The sequence below is a fragment of the Amblyomma mixtum genome, chromosome 3 (assembly GCF_055824585.1).
Source record: "Amblyomma mixtum isolate Tamu chromosome 3, ASM5582458v1, whole genome shotgun sequence".
Classification (NCBI taxonomy): Eukaryota; Metazoa; Arthropoda; class Arachnida; order Ixodida; family Ixodidae; genus Amblyomma; species Amblyomma mixtum.
The window spans coordinates 58,341,932-58,366,178 of NC_143014.1; the positions used below are offsets into that span (position 1 = coordinate 58,341,932).

The window sequence follows — 24,247 nt, forward strand, 5'->3', positions numbered from 1 at the left end:
TTCATGACCACAATTAGCAGAGTTTGAAACGGACGGTGCGCCAACTTTTTCAATGCAGTTAATCACTTCAGATGTATGTATGCTTATAAAGCTGACCATGCCGTAGCTCAGAGGCAGAGCACCGGACGCATAATTCGGAGGTCGTGGGTTCGGATCCCACCAGCGGCATGTGGTTGTTTTTTCTTCTGCTTTTCTAATCAATTAGCTTTAAGCGTTGACATATTCAGTAATATTCTAAATTGATCAACACCACAAAATAAATAAATTAATTTTAAAAAAAATCCCCTGTGCCCCTTGGTTTCTGTGGCTGTTGGCTTCTGTCATGTCATTATGAGTATCATATAAATTAAACAAATACGCCTTTGAACAGCACAGGTAATAAAAATATTTAAAAAATTCAACTACTTAAATATATAACATTGAATAAATAAAAAAGAAATTCGAAGTCTTGCCCCCCTTCCCCAACTAAAAAAAGTTCCAGGTCCCTGGCATAGTGCGATAAAGAAATATACAAAAAAAAAGTTTTTATGCCGAACTCAACAGTGTAACACATGCCAAACTTAGTTTTTGCTCCAGTTTAGACACCTACAGTCATTTACGCCCATACGAGTCTGTAATGTGCGTAGTTCTTATGCCGAATCAACTTCCTGTTATTTCTGCAGTAATCACATTGGCTGACATTCTGCACTCATGCATTACAAAAAAATCTAATCTGCTTAGAGGCTCCACTTTAAAGCTACTTTAAGTTTGCTCAGTCTCCTGCCTCGGAACAAGTTTTATTTGACCTTGTGTTCCAACGTGTGACAAAAAGCACTGAAAATTCATTACAACTCCCAAGGCTGACCGACATGGTCAGCAAACAAATACATGCCTACCTTTGCCCACCGCATTTCTCTGTCAAAAAAAGAAAAGTAAAATGACCACAGTATATCTCTTTCGAGACCCTGTTTGCATGTGACACCAGTTCCACCTTCGTCATGTTCACTCGAAGGTCATTACTAGTTGCAGTCTGTCAGTTACTTAACAAGCGGTGCCCTCGCTGGCAAACAAATTTGGGATCCTTTAAATTCTCGTCACCATCTTTCATATATAAACGTGGGTTTCATCCCCGTTCTTCCAGCACCCCTTCAATGTCGCATTATGCCGGTTGTTTCACCTAACGTGTTTTGCAATTTTTAAAAAAGGGCTTTTAAGTTAAGAATGCTTTTTTGGCATAGCATTGTCAGTGGTTTAGCACATCAGAATACAGCTAAGACATGATAACTAGTAGGCTGTTTTACTAATACTGAGTAGTAGACTTTTTAACTATTACTGTTAGTCTCCTTATTCATTGAGAGGCGTGTAGCCCACCATAAGTGATATACATATCAGTTTTTAGAATTTCGAAAACACATTTACCCTCAGCGCTATGGCTGGACAGATTTTGCCTACATATATACATGTCAAGATACATGCCAAGGTAGATGCGCTTTCGAGAAGCTTTCAGGCAAAGCAACCTCTTCAGTGCATGTAACTCGTCTAAATAGCCAAAAGCCTATTTTTTTAAAATTGCAGAACGTCTTAGGGGGAATACCCAGTATGTGAGCTGGAGCCACCATCACATTTGGAAGCAGCAGCATTGCTGTTGGCAGGCTTATGGTTCCTGCCACAGTGCTGCTACTGCATAGGTGTGGATGTTCAGGATATCTCGTGTTGCTGGTTAATGAGATTAATTTGATGCAACATGAAGCTGTGGAGCTGTGCCAGACTCCGAGGATGACTTGTAATGCTCCTAGCCTTCATACGCATGATCGCCTGTCTCACGTGACAAAATAGTAGTTTCGTAGACGAGCTCTCGTTCCAAATGCAAGTGTCCTTTGTTAAACGCCTAACCTGCCAAACAGGAAATACCAGAGCACAGGCCAACCCTAAGCATTGCTTCAAGTCAAAAAAGGCCATTATAGTATGTTAAGTTCACACAGATTTTTACGTATGTATGAAAGAATTTGGCTTTTCATACACGATGCAGCCTTTCTTCTACTAGTTCTCCAGAGCTACCCTAGAGTTGTTCAATGGATATACTTACGGTTTGCCTCAAAAGTTTACAGGCGCAGGGCGCGGGAAAAAAATAGTATTTTGGCACCACCATGCAGATAAATTGAAATCTGTGCAGGTATTAGGGAACGCGCATGCTCCATTCGCTTATATTTGTACTAGGAAATAAGGTTGCAAGGTAGCACTACAATAAATTTGTTCTTGAGTGCATTGATCCCACAAACGTTTGCTGCCGACTCCATTTCTAGAACATCTGGGAAGTTTTTAGTCTGTCTGAATAGGAGTGTGCGAAAAAGGACTTTTTCAAAACTGAATAGAATTGTTTAGTTTTGATGCCAAATTGAATACGAATAGTGTAGCTAACAACTGAATCGAATACAAATTGGATGTTTTCATGAATATTCACTACTTAAGCGAATGTTCATACAAACCAAATATTCATGCAAAACAGAGAAAGCTGTAGTGGTGGCACAATAACTGATCGGGTTAAAGCTCCAGCTGCCGAAAGATGCAACCCTGATTTCGACTATGGGGCACTGTACAAGAAGTCAGTATATTAACTCTATGAGCGTCATGTCATAAGCGCAGGAAAATAACCTTTTGAACCTGATGACGACAGCAAAAAAAAGTGCCACATCTCGGTTCATGAGAGAGACAAGAGTTATGAGCCATGGCCTACTAGACTGGGTGTGAAGGTAGAGTTTTACCAATTCATAGTGCTGTGGCACCACAAGGACAAGGACGTAGACCTTGTTGTGGTGCCACAGCACTATGAATTCGTACCAACTCGCCCAATTCACAACCCTTTTGAGTTTTACCAAACCTGGCTGAACCTTGTTGCGTCACCCAGTCTTGAAGGCATGAGCATTATTAATACCGTCGCACCACTGGACCGCGTCCCGGTGCTAAACCCGCCTTCCCATGCAGGCTGGTCGTGGCAGCATGCTACGAGGAGTCTGAGTGGGCCCTGTTTTTGAAACAGTCATTGAAAAAAAACTATGGCGTGCCTATTCCAACTTTGCACCGGTTATTCGAAAACTGTACGAAAACTATTCAATACGTTTTGAATAATTTTGAATATGCACTATACTTGATTCGTTCAGCAAATTGAACAGGAGAGTATTCGATTCGGTATTCGAAAATTTCGAATATTCGCACGCTCCTCTACTTATACTGATACTTATACTTGCTGCTCCCACGTCTGAAGATTTTTAATTACTGCTGCTTTTGTCTTGAGTTATTGCATGGCTTTGGTGCGAGTGCATAGCAGCAAATTAGTCATTGTCAAAAATTGTTTATGTGCACCTACGTATGGGCAGCAGCCTCAAGGATGGCGTACTGTCTGTCTATGGCACGTCTATATAGACACTACTGTTAAACTTTCTGCTTTATCTCTGTCTGCTTGTGATAGCTGGATGACAATGGAGACCTGCATATGACAACGTAAAGGTGCGTCTCACTTTACCAGTATCACTTTCCCATTCTGAAATTCTAGTACCCTCTAATTTTTTCTGCCTTTTTTTTTTCACCTCAGGGTACTTCGCCATCAAGAGCCTGGTCATCGCATGAATCAAGAGTGGCTTTGTTTTATTAGCGCAAGCGAAGAGCATGTTGAGCTTTTTTTCTTGGCCACGTTGCAATCGACAATTGATCATTCCATGCTTCAATAGCGGTTTCTTTTGTTAGGACAGGCAAAGCACATTTTTAGTTTGTTTTTTTTCATACTTTTTAATTGTGCGTGTAAGATATTGTAAGATATATTTTTAATTGTAAGATATAGTGCATGACCATTTTATATGAAAGGTTGATTATGAATAAAATGTTCAAGTGAGTTTCTGATGCACTGCGTACTCGTACCCTTCTCTTCAGTTTCACTGTTGCAGAATCACCAAGTAGTAAATACTGGTTCGTGTCGTTCAACTACAGAGGACGGCTTAGTGGAAGCTTTAGACTGGGGCTGTACAGTTGTGAATTACTTCAAATACAAGCTGTGTGCACTGCATACAGAAAAAGGTACCTAAAGCTAGACCACTACACGCGATCGGTAAATACGTTAACGGTGCTAGAACACGAAGCACCACATCCTGCTCAGTGGAGCCAATGGTGCATAGCACTTTGACAATGGTAGGAACCTATTCAACTTGTCCACGGAGCCTGCTTTTGTTAACGGATCGAATGAGCTGTTATTTCTAAGAAATTAAATTAAAACTGGCATATCATGTTTTTTATTTATTTATTTATTTTGACCATAAAGGATATTCATTGGAACATGATATTTCACTGGTTAAAGTTACGCATGCAAACTTCAGCTGTGGAAAAATGCATGACTGCAGCAGTGCCATGCGGCAGCTCCCACCCACAACCGGCTTTGCTCCCGCCCAACAGCGGTCCTAGCTGCCTCCAGTGATTGTCACAGGTAGCCAGAGCGGAACTGGCTTACGTAATGGGACCCCCTCCCCGCAATGGAAAAAGACAAACTGTAGCAGTGAAAGATGCGAAGGTCCAAAAATTCCCAGTTATTATTCTTCAGGTAATTGGGATTTCAACGACAGGGCAATGTGAAATGATGCCAGTTGCGGATGCATCTTCAAAGCTGGCATATCTATCACGACAGTTAACATCGGCGGCACACGCTGTAGTTCCTCAAAGCGCTTGCAATGAAGGTGCTTTATTAGGTCTCGACACAAGACAACGCATCACCGGTTACCCTCTGCGATCCACCCGATGTAAGACTTTATCCCTGACAGCCGCATTCCTATGCGGCAGTTCGAATTCCGAAGATGCCTCTGTGGCTTTTCCTGGCCCATGCATTCACTGTGGCAAACAGCGTGGAGGAGGAGAGTCAAGAAAAGCAGTACACTGGATGAATGCTAGTGTTTAATCCTCTGCGCTGTTTGGCGCACAGCTGACCCACGAAACACAAAAAGTGCTTGTAGAAATCTACAAGTCATCTACACGAAGATGTTTTGACGCCTTATAGAAGCATAGTCGAGATTTTATATAGCCGTCCAAAGTCTTGAAGACCTCCTGTAGCCTAGGCTAATGCAACGCTATCTGTCGGCTACAAGAGGTTTTTGTTGACATCTTGTAGACTTCTAGCTGATACCTTGTTTAGCTGTAAATCAGTTTTTAGCTCTTCTGTAGCTGTGGTATCCGATGCTAGTAGTTGGCTAATAGAGGTCTTACCTAGCTGTATATAGATGTATTTTAGGTGTTTTGTATCAGTGCTAATGTAATGCTGTTCAATGAAAGGCACTTTACGAAGAGCCTGTCCTTGACGCCTCACAAGCAATAAGAACTGAAGAAAGCACAAACATTTTCCATGTTTGGGGTACAAAATGTGGATTGAGGGTGCGCGAAAACTTGTTGCTTTGGTGTCTCTTGCCCCTCTTGTCTGACATTTGGCTTGTTGTCTGCAGACTAAAAGTATATTTTCTTCAGCAGAAGTCTAGGTACCAGATAATTAATTCATGGATAATGCAGCAGGATAATTATTTGCAAGAAAATTTTGCATATCAAGAGTGCAAAAGAAACTGCTGCATCATTTCATGTATTGACTGCCTGGTAGCTAGACTTCTGTTAAATGCAAACACTCCTTTAATCTGTAGACAACTGGCCAAATGCATCAAGAAGGAAAAGAGAGCACACAGCAGCAACTTTTCTCCCAAGCGTGCAAGAGATTTGTACCTTCTCTTAAACTGAGCTCTTATTGCTCATGAGACATCAAGATGAGGTCTTCGTAAAGCACCTTTAACTTTGGCTGCTGCATAAATATAAGTAAATTGTGCAAATCTGAGTCTTCCAATGCTTACTGCAAGATGAGGTCTTCGTAAAGCACCTTTAACTTTGGCTGCTGCATAAATATAAGTAAATTGTGCAAATCTGAATCTTGCAATGCTTACTGCAAGATGAAAGCTTTCGGCAGGCAAACTGTCTTAATTAAATTCATTCATAGTTGAACTACAAGCAAAATTCAGACTAAAGAAAAAAAAAGAGCCAATGTAGTTGGTTCTTAATGCAGGATCTGTTCTGAGCGCAAAAAAAAAGAGCAAGAAATGGCTTCAATCCAAGAATCAAACATTTTATTGCCTCAGTAATACATACCTGCTTCTTAGGATTAAAAAAATTACACATTGAATCAAAACACATGACAAATACCTCAAGAGAACAAAAAGTGCCACATGGCAGGAACAGTTGACACCTGTCTGCCATATACATGGTAGGCACCAGGCAGTCTCCCATGATGACTCCAACAAAGATGTTTGCAGTCGCACTCCACAGCGGGCATAAAAAAGGCCATGGTTACTGGGTGAACAGAAAAATTAATGTCAATTTCCAGCACTCAATATTTTTTTCCCACTTAAGTGCACGTAAGCAGACGAAAAATACATAAGACAGCCAGCAACTAATAACTGTATATCATTCACAAGGATAGAAACTTGGGCGAGTCGGTAACGGTGATCCATAGTATGAGAGGTAGCGCAAAATGGGACAAGGGACAGAGAAAGAAGCACACAACACAGGCGCTAACTTCCGACTGACAGAGCCCAAGCGACCAAGACGAACGTAAACCGTGAGGGCAAACAGGCGCATGCGCCCGGAAAAAAATGAAAATCAGGTGAATGAGGAACTACGGACACGTACACCTCAGCGATTGTTTAAGAAGGCCAGTTCTCTTTTGGACAGGGAGATAGATGGTTTGCTGACACATTTATCTTCCAAAGCAGCGCTACACGCTACTTCAATAATTTCATATGTTCACTGATTCCGGTGTCTGGCCACGATCGAGCACTTATCCAAAAATGGCACACAACCCCACTCCTTACAGTGCAAAACCAGATTACTGCCAGTAAAAGTTTTCAAGTTGTTTTTGTGTTCACGAAGCCTCTCATTCAAGCAACCACCAGATTGACCAACATACTGCTTGCCACAAGAGAGTGGGATGTCATAAACAATGCCTTCAGTACATTTCACAAATTTTTTCTTGTGATTAATGGTGCCCTGCAGCTTTTGCGGATGTTTACTGGCGGGCAAAGTTTTTTTGGATAGCGCACTTAGTTTTTCAAAGGCTGAAAAAAGCACGCGTACATTCGTTTTAGTCCCAGTTTTCTTGAGATTGTGGGACAGGCAATGAATGTAGGGAATGATGGCAATCCTGCCTTTCTTTCTTTCTGAAGGCACAGACAGCAGTTGATCTTCCTGGCGCTTCTTCTTCAGTATGCCTTCAGGGACAAAAACACAGATATCAGCTGGGTAGCCTGCTTCACTGAACCTTGCGAGTTGTTCGTGAAAGCTCTGGCTGATGAGGTGGGGGCTTGACTTTTCCAGTTCATTTTTCAAACATAAATTAATAATGCCTAATTTTACGAGTTTAGAATGTTCAGAAGTGTAAGGGTGTGCAGGCTGAAGGTAGGTTATTTCAGTGACGACTGAAATAACCTATCTTCAGCCTGCACTCCCCTACACTGCTGCACATTCTAAACTCTTAAAATGAGGCATTATTTTTTATGTTTGAAAAATGAACTGGAAAAGTCAAGCCCCCACCTCATCAGCCAGAGCTTTCACGAACAACTCGCAAGGTTCAGTGAAGCAGGCTACCCAGCTGATATCTGTGTTTTTGTCCCTGAAGGCATACTGAAGAAGAAGCGCCAGGAAGATCAACTGCCGTCTGTGCCTTCAGAAAGAAAGAAAGGCAGGATTGCCATCATTCCCTACATTCATTGCCAGACCCAAAATCTCAAGAAAATTGGGACAAAGCGAATGTTTTTCAGCCCCTCAAAAAAAAGGTGTGCTATCCAAAAAAACTTTGCCCGCCGATAAACGTCCCCAAAAGCTGCAGTGCACCATTAATCACAGGAAAAAATTTGTGAAATGGACTGAAGGCATTGTTTGACATCCCAGTCTCCTGTGGCAAGCGGTATGTTGGTCAATCTGGTCGTTGCTTGAATGAAAGGCTTCATGAACACAAAATCAACTTGAAAACTTTTGATGGCAGTAATCTGGTTTTGCACTGTAAGGAGTGTGGTTGTGTGCAATATTTGGATAAGTGCTCGATCGTGGCCAGACACTGGGATCAGTTAACACGTGAAATTCTCTCTGTCCCTTGTCCCATTTTGCACTACTTCTCATACCATGGAACACTGTATACTGTGTTCCATTTATGATTTTTATGCGTGCTGCTGTAAGTAGAGTGAAAGAATAAAATAACGGAAATTTTGCTTTACTTCTGAAACTTGGATGAGATCAGTCGAAATGCCCTCGCTTTATAAACCACTGTTATTTCTGAAAGGCTTACATATTTGACTTCTCTTAGTTGAGCCATTATAATGACACTGCTATTATCCCTTCAGTATTCCAGTTATTACTATCTAAAAACTCGAACAATGTAAAGTTAAGTTTCCAGTGTTCATAATCTGCTGGCATGCATACCTGTGCTCATGCAGGAATTCATTCAGACAGGTTCACATAGGCACAGTTTTCAATCTGGCCCGGGGGGGAGGGAGGCAATTACCGCTTTCTCTCTTTTCCGTTCCTTCCTTGAAATTAACTAAAGCCCTTGCTCATTTGGCAAACTATACCAGGTCTAACAAAACCAAAAGGTCAGGTCAAGCAAACAACAGAATTCGTTAAATAAATTTTTGCTAACAGCTGGCACCTATACAAGAAAGCATCAAGTGAAGGGGGAAAACACTGTCAGCTGTGAAAAGTGCTTACCGAAACTTTAGAAGTTGAGCAGGCCAGGAGGTTCCCTGGAAACCACTGTTGAACAACTTCTACCTAAAAAGAAATGTACAGGGTGAATTCATCTACAACACCAGCTGTGCACACTGCAATGACAAAACCAAAAGGTCAGGTCAAGCAAACAACAGATTTTGTGAAATAAATTTTTGCTAACTGCCAGCACCTATACAAGAAAGCATGAAGTGAAGGGGGAAAACACTGTCAGCTGTGAAAAGTGCTTACCGAAACTTTAGAAGTTGAGCAGGCCAGGAGGTTCTCTGGAAACCACTGTTGAACAACTTCTACCTAAAAAGAAATGTACAGGGTGAATTCATCGACAACACCAGCTGTGCACACTGAAATGGCTTACGAAAAAATTCAAGGAGGCCTGCCTGCCAAGGGGCTACTTCCTTACATTGTCAAACAGCCAGCACACATACAGAGCAGTACCACCGAGTAGGTTTCCTCAGTGTCGTAGCTATCAATCATAGTGAAACAAACGCTTGACAGATCCAACAAGTCTATGCAGTAATGCATCGGGATTTTCATGGTTCCCTCAACTCCATTATTTTTTCTCTAAGTTCACAACCAACTGCAGACCTAAGGCAAAACACAACAATTCCATAATCTTTAGCAACAAGGCATATACAAGTGCAAACAGCAAATGAAATAGCTCAGGGTAGCCCTGCTCAAATAAACAGAAATCAGGTAATCATAGTTAACTGACAAAGTATTATTCCATATTTTCATGAAAACCTGGAACAAAACAAGCCATCGACAATATATTATGCAGGCAGTCACTGAATTTCATGAAACCAATACAATTTCCGCCACATGATTACTTGTAAACTGCGGCTTTTAACGCCCAGAAGTGATATATGAGCAACGAGGGTCGCCGTAGTGGAGGGCTCCAGATTAATTTGGACGAATAAGGGTTCTCTAACGTGTGCTTACTTAAGACAGCACACAGGCGTCTTTGTATTTTGACTTTAACGACGTGCGGCCGCCTCGGTCGGCGTCAGATAGCTTGCGAACGGCAAACGAACGCACAGCCACACAGCCACCACGACGAGTTTCATGATCACTTCATGATAATGGGCACTGCACATTCTATTCCGCCATTATAACCATAACCAACGCCTTCTTAACCCGAGTGTCACTGGTAGTCATCGAATAAGTTCAATGCGAACATTCGCAAGGACAGAACAGAGTGGTTTGCAACAATAAAATTCCTAAAGGGATGCAATCGAGCACACTTCAATGTGTACAAAAAAATTCGCGCCTTTCCTACCCGTGTTTAAACAAAGCGTGGTCGCTTTGAAGCTATGTCACAAATGATGACACTTGATTTTTCTATGGTTCCAATTTATGGCCGACTTTCGTAAGAAAGCAGCTCATAAAGGATGATGCAAGAGCAACATGGTGGTACCCACTGAACGAGAACTGAAACGCTTGGAAACGCCCTGTTTTCGAACATCGAACGTTATACACTTTGGTATGAAAACACTGGCTTGCTTGAATGTTGACTCATGGGTTGACAGAAACAATGTGACCTCGAGCGTGCTTGCTTTCTTTGAGCTTGAAATGAATTCTTGCCAAGCAGCGTCTTTATATCGTAGACGATGTGAAATCTGCGCTTGCATCAGGGTAAGACTGCAAGCTCGCGAGCTGGAGTGGCAACCTCGATCTCTACCAAAACAGCGCACTAATTTTACACCATGCGCCGTGTTGTCAGATGCAGACACAAAAAAGACACATGACAGTGAAGAAGTGCTGACAAACAAATGTCAGCTAGCTGGTACTCTCGTGTCGCATTTTGTCAACACAGCGCGCACAGTGCAAAAGTGAACTACCTAGCCCAGTTTGCTGCCTTATGAGCGGCCGTTTTAACAGTCTACGACCCCTTTTGTGCAAAAGAACAACTGCTCTAGAGTGGTAAGGCTTCTCAAGTCCGGTCATGTGTATGCGTTGTGTGCAGAGGGCTCCCACACAAAACATAATCGGCGCCTTTTGTCTGAGATTTATCCAAAGTGCTCATATGCACGGCAGACGCACCGCAGCTATCAGGTGGCTCCGAGTCACCAATCTCTAACCCGCGAATGTGCCTGAACATGCGGCTCTCCAGTTTCACAGAATCACTGGTGTCATTGACCACTACCCGAGCTTCAATTCCAGAATCGAGAACCAAACCCATTACCAACTTTCGTTGCTGCGCCTGTTTTCTCAGCTGGTTTGAGCAGCACTAATAAAAGCAGTTGCCCAATCAAAGTGGCAGTTGTTTACGACGTAGTTACGTGCAGCTATCACGCCCAGCGACTTCCGGTCGAATCTTCGCTGCATGCAGATGCCAGCGACCATAGGCCAGCGAACTCATGAGTGGACTCACTCGGGCTCCCTTACGATCACGATCTGAGTCGTGAGTGAGCCCGGTTTCTGATCCGGGGATGATCTGAGTTGTGAGTCCGTACTTAGTCATGTTCAGATCATGATGTGAGTTGCGGTGAGAGTGTGTGCACATTCAGACCGTGATCTGAGTCCAGTAAAGTGTAGGCCTATCAAATCAAATAAGTCCGTGACGTGAGGTTGAACAACCCCACAATCCCAAGTGAATCCATGACACCGTTTGTGCACGAGTTTGTGACGGTCATAAATGAATTTCCTGTGCACTAGCAACACTGAATACGCTTTCGGTTGAGATGATGATGTAGAGCAATTACATTGTTTTATGGTATACAATTTTTGTGGCTGCTGTACTGTAGAACATTACTAAAAGGCAAGAAAAGTTGATTAGTCACCGGGCTAGGTCTCGTCAGATATTAGCTGCGGTTTACTGTATCGTGGTTGCTCTAGTTCTTCCTTTGCTGTTTTTTAATTGATTGCAGGACACATGCAGCGGCCTTAGATCTTTACCTCCCGCGAGTGGCAGCTACAGTCCTCTAAGCCTCTGAGCCAGGCCTGGCTACAGGCTAGCTGCAGTTACGAGCTCATCGCATCGCCGTGTTTTAGAGCGAAAGCTCCCACAAAACACAAAAAGTGCTAGTAGAAATCTAAAATACAGCTACAGCAAGATGTTTTGATGTCTTGAAGTATAGCCAAGATTTTATATAATCGTCCGATGTCTTGAAGACCTGTGGCTTAGGCTAATGCAATGCTATCTGTCGACTATAAGAGGTTTACCCGGACGTCTTATAGACTTCAAGGTGATACCCAGATTCCTGCAATATTCCTGCAATGCCTGCTCTGAGATGAAAGCTTTAGGAGGGCAAACTGTGTTAAATGAAATCATAGTAGTACTTCAAGTAAAAATCACACTAGAGAAATAAAAAGAACCAATGCAGGCACTGTTCTCAGTGCAAAAGAAAAGCAAGAAATGGCTTCTATTAAAGAATTACACTCTTTATTGCCTGTACAAAACATGCCTGCTACTTAAGACTGAGAAAAAAAGTTAAACGCTGAATGAATCAAAACATATGACAAATGATCTCAAGATAAGAAGAAAAGTCACTTGGAAGGAACAGTTGATGTGTATCTGCTGTACATGGTAGGCACCGGACCCCATGAAGACTCCAGCACAAATGGTGCTTGCAGTCGCTTTCCACAGAGAGCATGAAAAAAGCCCATGGGTACTGGGCGAACAGAAAAATTAATGTCAATTTTCAGTAGTCAATATTTGGGTAAACAGACACAAAATACACAGAACAGCTCACAACTAATAACTGTTCATCATGTTTCATTCATGATTCTTATGCATGCAAGCGAAGCAAGTACTGTGCAAGCTGCACAGCTGGCTTACCAAATGTCAGGGGCCCAGCCAGTCAGGCGACTTTTGGAAAGCTTCAAACAACCTGCACACACACACAGCAGCACCACTGAGGCCAGGAGAATAACCAACATACCAAAAGCTGATCTTGAAACAGATCACTTTGTTGCTGGAACTTTCAATACCAATGAAGCAAAAGTCAGACAAATGGCCCACGCAGTAATAGCAGGAGAACTCAGACAGTATATACAAAATGTTCACATAAGCTTCAGGAAAGAGGTATGTAAATCAACAAACAACAGATAAATTAGCCCAAAGCACTCGCATACGATGAGCTCCTTAATCACACTATGGCAGCATTGCTACTACCATGTTTTCCTATCACCTTCTACAAAACAAGCCATCAACATTAAATGCCTTGTGTTCTTGGTTTGCTCTGGCATGTGCTTTAGGTATGCAGTGTCATTTAACAACCATGCACATGCTGCCGCAATGAATCTGCATGAAACAGCGGAAGCCCTTGCTCTTCTGGCCAACTGTAGCAGGCCTAACAAAACAAAATATCAGGTCAAACAAATAGGGTCTGTGAAACAAATTTCAGCAAACAGCCTGCTTCTACACAAGAAAGCATGAAGTGACAGGAAAACAGTACCAGCTCTGAAGACTGCTTACCAAAACTTTACAAGTTGAGCAGACCAGGATGTCCTCTGAGGACCACTGTTGAAGAGCCTGTGCCCAAAAGGAAATGTACAGTCAGGGACAAAAGTCTCCGGACCACGCGTTCCTCTATCGAAGCCGATAGCTCTGCTATTAGTCGGCGGCTGGAGACCACACTTGTGGAGGTAAAAGGTAAATTTTTCTTCTTTCATCTGCACAAGTGCGGTCTCCAGCCGCTGTCTGATAGTAGAGCTATCGGCTTCGTTTGAGAAACACGTGGTCCGGAGACTTTTGTCCCTGACTGTACAAAGTGAAGCAGGGACAACATCACCTGTGCACAGTGCCATGGTTTGCCAAAAAAATTCAAGGAGCCTTGCTTGCAAAGGGGCCACTTCCTTACATCGTCAAACAGCCAGCACACATACAGAGCAGCACCACTGAGTAGACAACTTCAGTTCCGGAGCTCTCAACCGTAATGAAACAAAAGCTTGACGAGTCCATGTATTAATGCACCCAGACTGTCACGATTCCCTCAGCTCTCTTATTTTTCCCCTGCATTCATAACCAACTGCAGGCCTTAGGAAAAACACAAAGCTTGAATAACCTTTAGCAACTAGGCATATAAAAGGGCAAACAGCAGATGATATATCTCGGGGCAGCCCTGCGCAAATAAACTGAAATAAGGCAATCATAGTTAATCAACAAAGTATTTTCATCATGGCCTGCTGCAAAAACAAACCATCAACAATATATTGCTTGATTTCTTGGTTTGCTTAGTTTATGCATGCAGTCACTGAATTTCATGAAACCAATACAGCTTTCGCTTCATGATTAGTTGTCAGTTGTAAATTGCAAGCACCCGGAGACACGACTTTACTGTTTTTGGCGAATATCTCAAGTTCTACTGAGCACAAACGATTCAAAATTTGCACACCTATTTAAATATGTTTTTACTTGTTCCAAATGAAACCTCGAACAAAACAGTCGAATAGCATAAATTTGATGAAAATAAATCAATTTTTTTACTTCGGTCAAGGAACATTTAAAAAATAACTATTTGTTCTGGAGCGACAAAAGTGCTCTCACATCTTTTTTTACAACACAGGGTTTTGACTGAACCAAAAGAAATAAATTTACTAATTGCATTCCTGAAATACAATCTTTTTTTATGTTTTACATTCTAGTTAGGGGGCTTTCGGATGGAGAAAGTAGCAAATAAAATGTTTTCATTGAAAAGTTATGTTTTTGGTTCAGACTCTGCGATTACCACTAAGAAATTATTGATAGAAGTTTCAAATCAAAGCATTTATTCACTGCAGAGAAAATGTTCCTTATACAAGTCAGAACAGGTTTACCAGAAATCTTGTTTTTAAGATTTAACTGCTTGACCATCCGTCTAATATGCACCTGGGGCGTAGTCTGGAGGATCATCTGCATCAGTGCCATACATCACTTCACCAGTTTTACGAGGTTTTCACTGTAAAATTATGAAGTCGAATTCTTCACTTAACAAGTAATATGAGGCCTGGTCCTGTATATACCTGATCCTATACTTGACTATCACTCAAAAGCAATACCTTTTCACCTATAATTCCATACTATGCCGCTTGTTCAAGAGTGTATTGTCAAGAATTTCATCACCGCTGCTCTCCATCTACTTACTGTCTCATACAGGTGATGTTACTTAGGTTTGCCAAGTGTAGAACTCAAGCAACTGATAAATAGCACAGCCTCTTCATTTACCATAGCTTTTTTTTTTCTACTTGTGAATTTAAGGAGTCTAACTGTTGGCCATAGCACCACCACCACATAATGGTCAGCCAAACGACAAAGCCGCTAGGCCACCGCGCCAGGTCACAAGCAGTCACTGAAGTGAAGCACAATCAATATATGAACCAAGAATCTTGTACTACACAGTATGTCAGATGGCATTAAAATGCTGTTAGTACAGAAGTGGCAAATAAGAACTAGATAATATAGGTAAATGGTTTAGTTGAATCCATACTGTTAAACTGCACTAAAACAAATTATTAAGGGCGTAATTACTGAAACTATATCTTTGCTTCCTTATAAGAACAGGTGCTCTGTAATTTTGAAAATAGGCACCGATGAACTTCTCCACACTAAACCACGCTGGTAACATGGTGTGAAGTTACGCTAGACTCATCATTACAGTTCAAGGAACACATTTCTAATACCTGCTAGAAAATTCTCGCTCCTCCCCAATCTGTTCATATCCTCGAGACACTAAGGCGGCTCTATCAGTTTCCTTCGCAACTTGCTACGCCTTCTAACTGCTCAGCTCCTGAGGTTCCTACCTCTTCCCACTCCTGCAGGATTGTCTGCATGGCTGGGCACACTGCCATTTTCAGTAGCAAGCATGCTTAAGTGTTGGTATGAAAACTGCGTTGCCATGTTGGACTGATTGGATCGGCAGTGCCGCACCGTGTAGCTCTGCACTCCGCAACAGACGATCCACTCGCACACTCCCGGCTGAGCAGAGCGTAGGCACAAATACACTCTGCTTGAAGTCGTTCAAATATGGAATACAGTAGAACCTCGTTGATATGTTTCCGGTTCACACGCTCAAAATTGTGGGTAATACATTCCCAGCTAGTACAATACCCCAATAAGTATGTTCATACTTCCATCAAATTCTAGTCATATTGATACAGCTCAGAAGTGGACGAAGAAGTGCTTCGCCATCTCGCTTGTGACGAGGAAGAAGAAGTGTGATAAAGGAAGAAGAAGTGGTTCGCAGACTGGAATAGTTCTTTTATTTGAGAGTCTGTTCAGTAGATTTAACAAAAAAAATTTACCTAGGAAACACTGAAAAAAAAAAACGGAAGAGAACCTTCCATGGAGATCTCTCAGTACGGTGAGTACTTTTCAATAAACTCCTGGGAAATAAACTTGTCATGATCGCTGCTGAGACTCCTCCTGAGCTCCAAGATATACTCCACGGTGAATTCAAACACTGTGGCCTTGTCCGTTTTTTCGCTCAGGCCTGGAACTAGCGAGCGGAGAGTCTCACAGGCGTTCTTAATGCGAGTCCTCCTCTTTCTCTCCTTCTCGTTATGGTCGTCCCGTGCATTGAACGGGACGTAGCACGGCACGTTGTCCAGAGGCCCGACCATGTGCTGAATCTGTCCCATGTTGGCCACGCGGGCCACCCCCATGATGTTGTTGGCGCCGTCCGCTGAGGCCGCCGCCGCGGCGGCGCGCCCGAAGTCTCCCGCCGCGTCGTCTCCGCCCAGCGCGGCGTGCAGGGTGCCGTCGGTGGCTGCGGCTACGCTGGTGCTGGGACCGGCGCCGAGGCTGGCGGCCGCGCTGCCCGCCGCGCGACTGGGCGCAGGCAGTGGCAGGTAGGCCGCCTGCAGAGCAGGGGCACTGTGAGGGCGCCCCGCCGGCAAGCCGCCGTTATGTGGGGGAGCCTGGCGAACCGAGATGGGGGGCGCTTTGCTCGGGCTGCTGCCTCCGAGGTGTCCACTACAGCGAAATGATGCATGGTGACCCCCGGGAAGACCTCCAGGATGGTAATTCTGCTTTAGGTTCATCTGATCAGAAGACCGCGTGTTGGAGATTCCCGGGATGGGGGCCCACGTTGCCCTACTCCACACCAGGTACTGCCTATGGTGCTGGGGCCGCGCCACGTGCACCCGCGGCGAATGCTGTCGGTAGCCCAGGCTGTCGTAGCCGCCCGTGTGTTGCATGTGGCTGGCTGCCGCAGCCCCTGCTGCGTCATGCGTCCGTGGCTGCTGGACGACCGGCATGAGACTGGTGTACGTCATCTTCTCGCCGCCGGAGCAGTCTGCGCTCTCGAAGTCCATCTCCAGCCTCGTGTCCGGTTCTTCGGCCTTTGACACGGCCACCGTTGTCGCGTCGAACGTGGCCATCATGTTCTGCTCCAGGCCGAATGCGTCACTAGGGATCTCCTCCCTGGAAACCACGCCGGCCATGGCTTGGACCGTGTCTAGGGGCACCGACGTGTCTTGCTTGCCGGCCTTCATGTTCACCATGGCACTAGCGTCCACCTCGGTGTAGAACTGCGGCTTGCTGCCACTTCCTGTGTGCTGACTTCCGGTCCTCTGACGGGAACGGTTTGGTTTTGGTTTTGGTTTTGTGGGGTTTAACGTCCCAAAGCGACTAAGGCTATGAGAGACGCCGTAGTGAAGGGCTCCGGAAATTTCGACCACCTGGGGTTCTTTAACGTGCACTGACATCGCACAGTACACGGGCCTCAAGAATTTCTCCTCCAAAGAAATTCTAGGCGCCGCGGCCGGGATCGAACCCGCGTCTTTTGGGTCAGCAGCCGAGCACCATAGCCACTTGCCGACGGTGGCGTGCCTAGATTGTTCACAGTAGAATTACTGTATATATGGTAACTAGTCCACAGAAAAACGCAGTAGTCCTGGCGGTAGTCGATCTTGGATGCGGGGTTGCTGGTCAGACCTGCTCCTTCCGGGTCTGGCTCGGTCTTGTCGCACATGGCAGTCGGATGATGATGATGATGAAAACTTTATTTGAACAAGGGAGTTTTGGACACGTCGGTCCTTGGGCCCCCGCACGACCCCGCTGCACTCAAACGTTCATGTCCCGGAGGCTCATGACGCTGGCAGCCCGGCATGTGGCGATGGTTTGCTTGGCCGGGTCCTCGGAGCGCAGTAGGGTCTCCCAAGCCACCGTTTATAAAGCTTTTTTAGTTTCGAAACGAAACTCCCGAAGCGGCCGCGATTTGCGCCCAGCCACTGAGATGGCGCTGCAGTCAAAGTTTGCGCCATGGTGGTGGTGGAAAACATTTATGTACAGGTATAATACAGGAGGTTATGCATGAGCTGACCCAGAGGGGGCCAGCCCTTACAAATACTAGGTGGAGGTCCCTAGTTCGGGACCCCAGTGGCATCGGCCGCCGCCCGGGCTCGCGCGACCAAGGCCCGTTGGGCCTGCAGGTCAGAGCAGCCGAGCAGGGTCGCCTCCCAGTCCTCCCGGGTGGGGTTGGGGTGAGGGGGGATAGCAGGGTTGGAGGGGCAGGCCCACATCATGTGGTAGATGTCCGAAGACTTCTCCGCACAGTGCGGACAGCTGCCCGAGAAAGAAGGGTCGAAGTGTTTCAGAGCTGCCGGGCACAGCAAAGTATTAGTATACAGGCGGAGCAGAAGCCGCTCCTCCGCCTTTGACAGACCTTTACACGGGCGGGGATAAAGACCATGGCCAGATTGATAGAGTAAAACGATGTCTTTGAAGGTGTAAGCTGGAATAAATTCGAGTTCCTGATCGTCAGGGTCGGAGGGGAATGTCCGGTGAGAGAGCGCGCGGGCGGCGGCGTCAGCTGCCTCATTTCCCTCAAGGCCCATGTGAGCGGGAGCCCAAACGATACGCCGGTGAGCGGGGTCCCCGGTGTAGACGATGTTTTGAAGAATGCGGTAGGCTAGATACGGTACCCAGCCCTGCTCGACGTTCCGATATGCCCCTCGCGAGACGGAAATAATTGTTTTTGAATTGGAATCAGATGCAGCCAACGCAATGGCTACCTCCTCTGCGTGTGTTATGTCACGGGCTCGGAAAGTAAGGCCGTTCACTGTTTTGGATTGGTGGACGACTGCGGCTGTGTACCATCCCCCATGGTGGGGGCCTGAGGCATCCACGTAGAATACGCCGGGTTTCGATCCATAGTGGCGGGCCAGGGCTTCCGCCCGCGCCAGGCGCCGGCCATTATGGTCCTCACGATTCATGTTCGCGGGAAGAGGGCGCACGTGGAGGGCGCATCTCCACTGGGATGAAATACGTACGCGCTCTTCCATGAGAGTGGTGTGTTGGATGTGTAGTCGGGCAAGGAGGCGGCGACCCGACGATGTCTTCGAGAGACGTGTGTATTGGTTAGTCAAGTGGGCTTCCCGGAGCTCCCGAAACGTGTTCACCATGCCTAGCCCCAGGAGGCGCTTGTTGGAGGTGGTCACGGGGAGGCCTAGAACCCGCTTAATAATTTTGCGGAGGATGACTTCGAGTGAATCCTCGTCTTGCTTCCGCAGGTGGAGGTATGGAGTCGAATATAGAATTCGACTGGTTACAAATGCATGCGCCAGCCGCAAGGCGTCCTTACATCGTAACCCCCCGCGCTTGTTAGAAACCCGGCGGACCAAGCGGCCCACCTGGTCCGGGCCCCCACCTGACGGAGTTTGGCCAATGTTGTTTCTGACCGTCTGTCTTGATGTATAAAGAGCCCCAGTACCCGGACTTCGATATTTTCAGGGATTGGACCTGTCTCGAGAGACAATGAAATTTTGGCTGTGCACTTTGGTGAGGGGTGTATGTGCACAAATTCAGACTTTTGGGTGGAGCATTGGAGGCCGCAGCGGCGAGCATAACGGTCCACTATGGTCGCCGCCTCCTGCAGGTTAGCCTCAATATCTCCAAGGGAACCCTGCGTGGCCCACAGGGTGATGTCATCAGCATACAGCGCATGCTGCACACCGGCGACAGCGCCCAGCTGGGCTGGTAGGCGCATCATAGCCAAATTGAATAAGAGGGGAGAGAGCACCGCGCCCTGGGGTGTACCCCTGGTTCCTAAATGAAAAGGGCCATGTTCTTTATCCTGGATCCGAATGTAAGATTGTCTGTCGGTTAAAAATTGCCGAATGTATTGAAAGCCATTTCTGCCGCAGTTAGTTTGAGAGAGGTGGGTGAGAATGATCTCGTTGGTAACGTTGTCGAATGCACCCTTCAAATCCAAGGCGAGTACGACCTTGTCATTGTGAGGGCATTCCACGGGGTCGAGGACAGCCCGATTGAGTTGTAGCAGGACATCTTGTGCAGATCTGTGTGGGCGAAACCCGTACATGTTGTCTGCGAAAAGGTGTTTGGATTCCATGAACTCGGACAACCTGTCACGTACCATCGTCTCCATGAGTTTGCCCGCACAGGAAGTCAGAGAGATGGGGCGGAGGTTGTCCGTGTTGATGGCCTTGCCAGCTTTAGGAATGAAGGTGACCAGGGCGGTCTTCCACTCGATGGGTAGGGGCACTTCCCCAAGCCAGATTGAGTTAATGTAATTCAATAAAGACAGGTATGCTGGGTCGGGGAGGTTGGCTAACAATTTGACTGTAATTTTGTCCCGACCAGGAGCGGTGCCGCGTTTCATTTTTGCCAGGGCCGCCTTCAGGTCGTGGAGCTGGAACGGTTGATCCAGCTCAACGTTCTCAGAACCTGCATAAGAGTACGCCGGCCCGCGGGAGTCCTGGGTGGTGCACAAGTACTGGTCCCGGATCTTGTGCGCCAATTGATTTGTGTTGCCCTGAAAGCTGTGTATTGCTCTTTGGAGGTGTTTTTGAGTTTCCGTGCGTGTTTGCGTTGGGTCAATTAGGGCGCGAAAGAGTCGCCACGTGTTCCGGCTGGACATTTGCCGCGCGGCCGTATTGCATCGGGCCACCCAGTTGGAGTCGGCGAGTTGGGCCGCATACTCAGCCGCTCGTTGAGTGAGCTCGGCGATGCGAGCTTTAAGTTTCCGGTTGTGCTTTTGCCGGCGCCACCGACGGACGAGGCAATGCCGGGCCTCCCAGAGGTGGAGCAGGTGGTTGTCCACATCCGAGACCGCCTCTGAGAGCTGAATTTGAGTTTCTGAGGAGCGAAGGCCACGCTCGACGCCACATTCCACGCTCGACGCTAGCTAGCCAGGCTAGGGTGGCTAGGCTGCGGTGCAGCAACGTTGCTGACATTCCGGTAGTCGTGCGCATTTGCGTCGCGTTTTCTTGTTATCAGGTGATCTTGTCGTTATGAGTTGAGGGTTTGTGCACTACGCTTCAGCAGCCTTCGGTGTGTGGTTGGGTGCGGACGCTCATGGTGTGGGCCCAACCTGCAAGTAGCGTGGGCTGCCGAATGTTCTCGAACGCCAGGTATTGGATTTTTCCGCTGTCAGAGGGTAGGTGGTGTGCGTCATTTATCTTCTTTAGAATGTGCTAGGACTGGCCACCAAATGCCAACGTGTTTCGTGCCGGGATGTACCAGCGGGTACCGGCGCAACACGGAGAAGAGGCGCTTCTTTTCTCTGCCGACCGATCCAATTCTCCTTGCAAAATGGTCGAGAGCGATACCCCGTGCAGACAAGGTGTCGGGGAAAACATGCAAAGTGCGCGACGCCCACTTCCAAGAAGGGGACATTGTGAGGTCATATAAGCATGTAATCAATGAAGAAGTGATTGAAATCGAGCGCGGTGTATGGTCTCTAAGGAGTGATGCAATTCCTACCATATTTCCTAATCTCCCCCTATAGTTCTCCTCAAATCGTAAACGGCGAAAATCTCCGAAAAAGAGAGCAACCGTCTCAAGAAACGCAGTGGCAACGCAGAGCGACGCTGCAGAAGATATCGATATCGAGCGAGAGCAACCAGAGCCCGTGCAAGTCAGCTGCTTGCATGTTAATGAGCTGGTGGAGAAGAGCGCTTCTTTGAGGTTACCTCGTCAGTGGAGATCGGCAGTTCTTGAAGATAAAAATGGGCACCGATCACAGATTGTTTCTTTACAAGGCAGGATTGGAGGCAGATGTATATTCAGTACTCAAGAGTGTCGTAGTTCGCGAAGACATGAGTTATGTTGTATCTGCCCGCGGAAAACTGGTGCCGACGCTGCCCATGGATTTGGCAATCACTTCGTTAGAAGACGTAGAGGCAATTGCGCAGGTTGTACAAACTGTGCAAGCCTGTCATAGTTGCACCTCTAGCAGGGGAGGAACTGTATACCACAAGCAGTGCAGAGTTCTGACTGAGGCTGAAAAAGGAGTCTGTATAAAAGTGTGCGAAAATGACGAAGGACCTCAAAAGAAGAACTGGACTGAAACTAACAAAAGGTGTGCCTTGCAGCACCTGTTTTGAGCAAGAGGCTCATTCGTGCCGCTGCAGCTCGGGAGCAAAAGAAGAAAGAAATTAGCCAACTCAGTAAAAAACTGAAGAAAGCGTTTTCAACAAGTCTAGGTAGTGTGTTTGAGGAGCTTTAATAAACTATAATATGCTAATGAAACTCCACTAAAGGCGTGTGTGTGATTTTTTTTCATTCTATAAGTATTTACCAGAGGCAGCAGAAAAATGTCAGCATGATATCTATCGGGCGCCTCTCTATATGTGCCTTGAAAACTAAGAAGTCGCTTTATGGAACCTCTCGAGACTAGTCTGAGGGTTCTTCTAATCTTTAATAAAATCGAGGCAGACGTTCAGGCTTTGAAACTTCAATTATTGTTAAATCTTGTCTCGCTCAATTTCGCATTTGGAAAGCAAGAGTAAAAATTACTCGCGACCAATGGGATTGATACAGAGGGGTAAGGTCACCGTTCAAGCGCAATGCGATGGAAACGCCGCATTCTACAGACGCACGAAAGCGACTATTCTGCCCAAGACGAAACGTAATCACTGATGCCCATCTTTTTCTAAAGCACTGGTCGCTTCTACGCACACGTAGTTCAACTCCTTAAACTTACGAAGCGCAGATAATAACGCCACGAAGCGTGAGCAATGTCTTCGGTTAAACGCCGTGCGGGAGGACAGCGGAACGGTACGCGTCTGTAGCAGACGACGCACTTCCTTGGCGCAAACTTCGACAGCAGCGCCGCGGTGGCGGGCGCGGCGGCGGGCCGCATGCTGCCTGTTGGCGCGGCGAGGAGATGCGGAACTGAAAAGGATTTATAAACGATGTCCCAAGCCTCCCAAGTGGTAAGGTGCTCCAGGCCCCGCGGGGGAGGATCCGCCGGGCAGAGGAAAAGAATATGGTCGAGAGTGGCTTTGGGGTGGTGGCAGAGGGTACAGGAAGGGTTCGTGTGGACTGGATGATATCCATCCGATTGAGGGCTACTTCGCAAAACACTCCCGGTTCGATACCTAAGGCCTCTAGAACTTGCTTTTTTGCTTTGCTGTCATCACTGTAGGCGCTAACTGCGTCATACACAGCTGCTTGTACTGTGCAAAAGCCTACACATGTTTCGGGGCACCAGATCACCTCCTCCCGCGCTTTTTGTGCGCATCGCAGTACCACTAGCGGCAAATATTTCAACTACTGAAATAGAACAAGTGTCTTTCATTCATTAATTTTAAGACTATGTAAAAAATCGTTTTTATGAGTTGTAATACTTTATTTAGAGCGAAAAATTTGAATGTAAACAAACATTTTAGAAACCGCGCTCACTTTCATGAGCGGGCGTGTACCAGGGGCGCGATTCTTGAATCGCTTGGGAAGCAACTACGAGCACGCCACTTGCTGGACATGTTCTCCATATAGGGAAGTATTTTTGGTCCTAGTTAAAAAAAGCGGTTTTGGGCCCATTTTGGGTACCATCCCACCTTACCATCCCGAAGCGATACATGGTCAACAACGGGCGCCGTAGTGGGGGGCTCCGGATTAATATGGACGACTAGGGCTTCTTTAACGTGCGCTGACTTCGCACAGCACAAGCGTTTCGACCTATGGACACACGGCTGCCGCGGCCGGCATCGAATAACCCGCAACTTTGGGATCACCAGCCGAACACGAAAGCCGCACAGCCATGTGAGTTTCATGATCATTTCAATGAAGACCGCACATTCCATTCCGCAATTATAAGCATAATCGAAGCCTTCTTAACACGAGTGTCACTAATAGCAATCACAGCAAGTTGAATTGTAACACTAAAGAGGACACTGGAGAGCTGCTGGCAAGAATAAAATCCTGCCAGAATGCAATCGAGCAGACTTCAATGTGTAGAAAAAATTAGCGCCATTCTTAACTGTGTTTTAGCAAAGCTGGCTGCTTTGAAGCTATGTCACGTTGTCAGTACAAATGATGACACTTGAATTTACAAGGTTTCAAATTTATTGACAGCTTTCGTAAATAAAGCAGTCCATAACAGACGCTGTGTGAGAGCAACCTGTACCCATTTAACGAAAGCTCAAACACATGCAAACGCACTGTTAACACATCCAACTTTACACTTTGGTATGTAAAACACATGGCTGCATGAGCGTCCGGAAGTGGGGGCAAGAGGGGGGTTCCCCCCCCCCCCCTGGAATTATGGATATTATTTATGCCCTAGTAGAAAACAACTACAAACCTACCGCCTCC

The 24,247-nt window shown here is 46.1% G+C and overlaps 2 protein-coding genes and 1 long non-coding RNA gene across 8 annotated transcripts in view; 1 reads left to right on the top strand and 2 right to left on the bottom strand.

Annotated features, from left to right (window-relative positions):
* Positions 1-3,877, top strand: part of LOC149350308 (uncharacterized) — a 43,101-nt gene extending 39,224 nt beyond the window's left edge. For all 4 annotated transcript variants that reach the window (XR_016290321.1, XM_089579317.1, XM_089579316.1 and 1 more), the window contains 2 exons: positions 3,446-3,483; positions 3,569-3,877. Coding sequence is in view for 3 of the 4 variants with exons in the window: in XM_089579317.1 (XP_089435443.1) it covers positions 3,446-3,481 (36 nt within the window). In the remaining variant the exon portion in view is untranslated. The remainder of the gene's footprint in view (positions 1-3,445; positions 3,484-3,568) is intronic.
* Positions 3,878-6,094: 2,217 nt separating this feature from the next.
* Positions 6,095-24,247, bottom strand: part of LOC149350309 (uncharacterized) — a 60,662-nt gene continuing 42,509 nt past the window's right edge. For all 3 annotated transcript variants that reach the window (XR_016290322.1, XR_016290323.1, XR_016290324.1), the window contains exons 5-9: positions 13,187-13,243; positions 12,548-12,599; positions 8,998-12,380; positions 8,749-8,811; positions 6,095-6,339 (exon numbers count right to left, since the gene is read on the bottom strand). This is a non-coding gene — a long non-coding RNA (uncharacterized LOC149350309). The remainder of the gene's footprint in view (positions 6,340-8,748; positions 8,812-8,997; positions 12,381-12,547; positions 12,600-13,186; positions 13,244-24,247) is intronic.
* LOC149350310 (uncharacterized) lies at positions 13,494-17,429 on the bottom strand. The gene has a single exon (XM_089579319.1). The coding sequence runs from the start codon at positions 17,392-17,394 to the stop codon at positions 16,042-16,044; it is 1,353 nt and encodes a 450-aa protein (XP_089435445.1). The 5' UTR covers positions 17,395-17,429; the 3' UTR covers positions 13,494-16,041.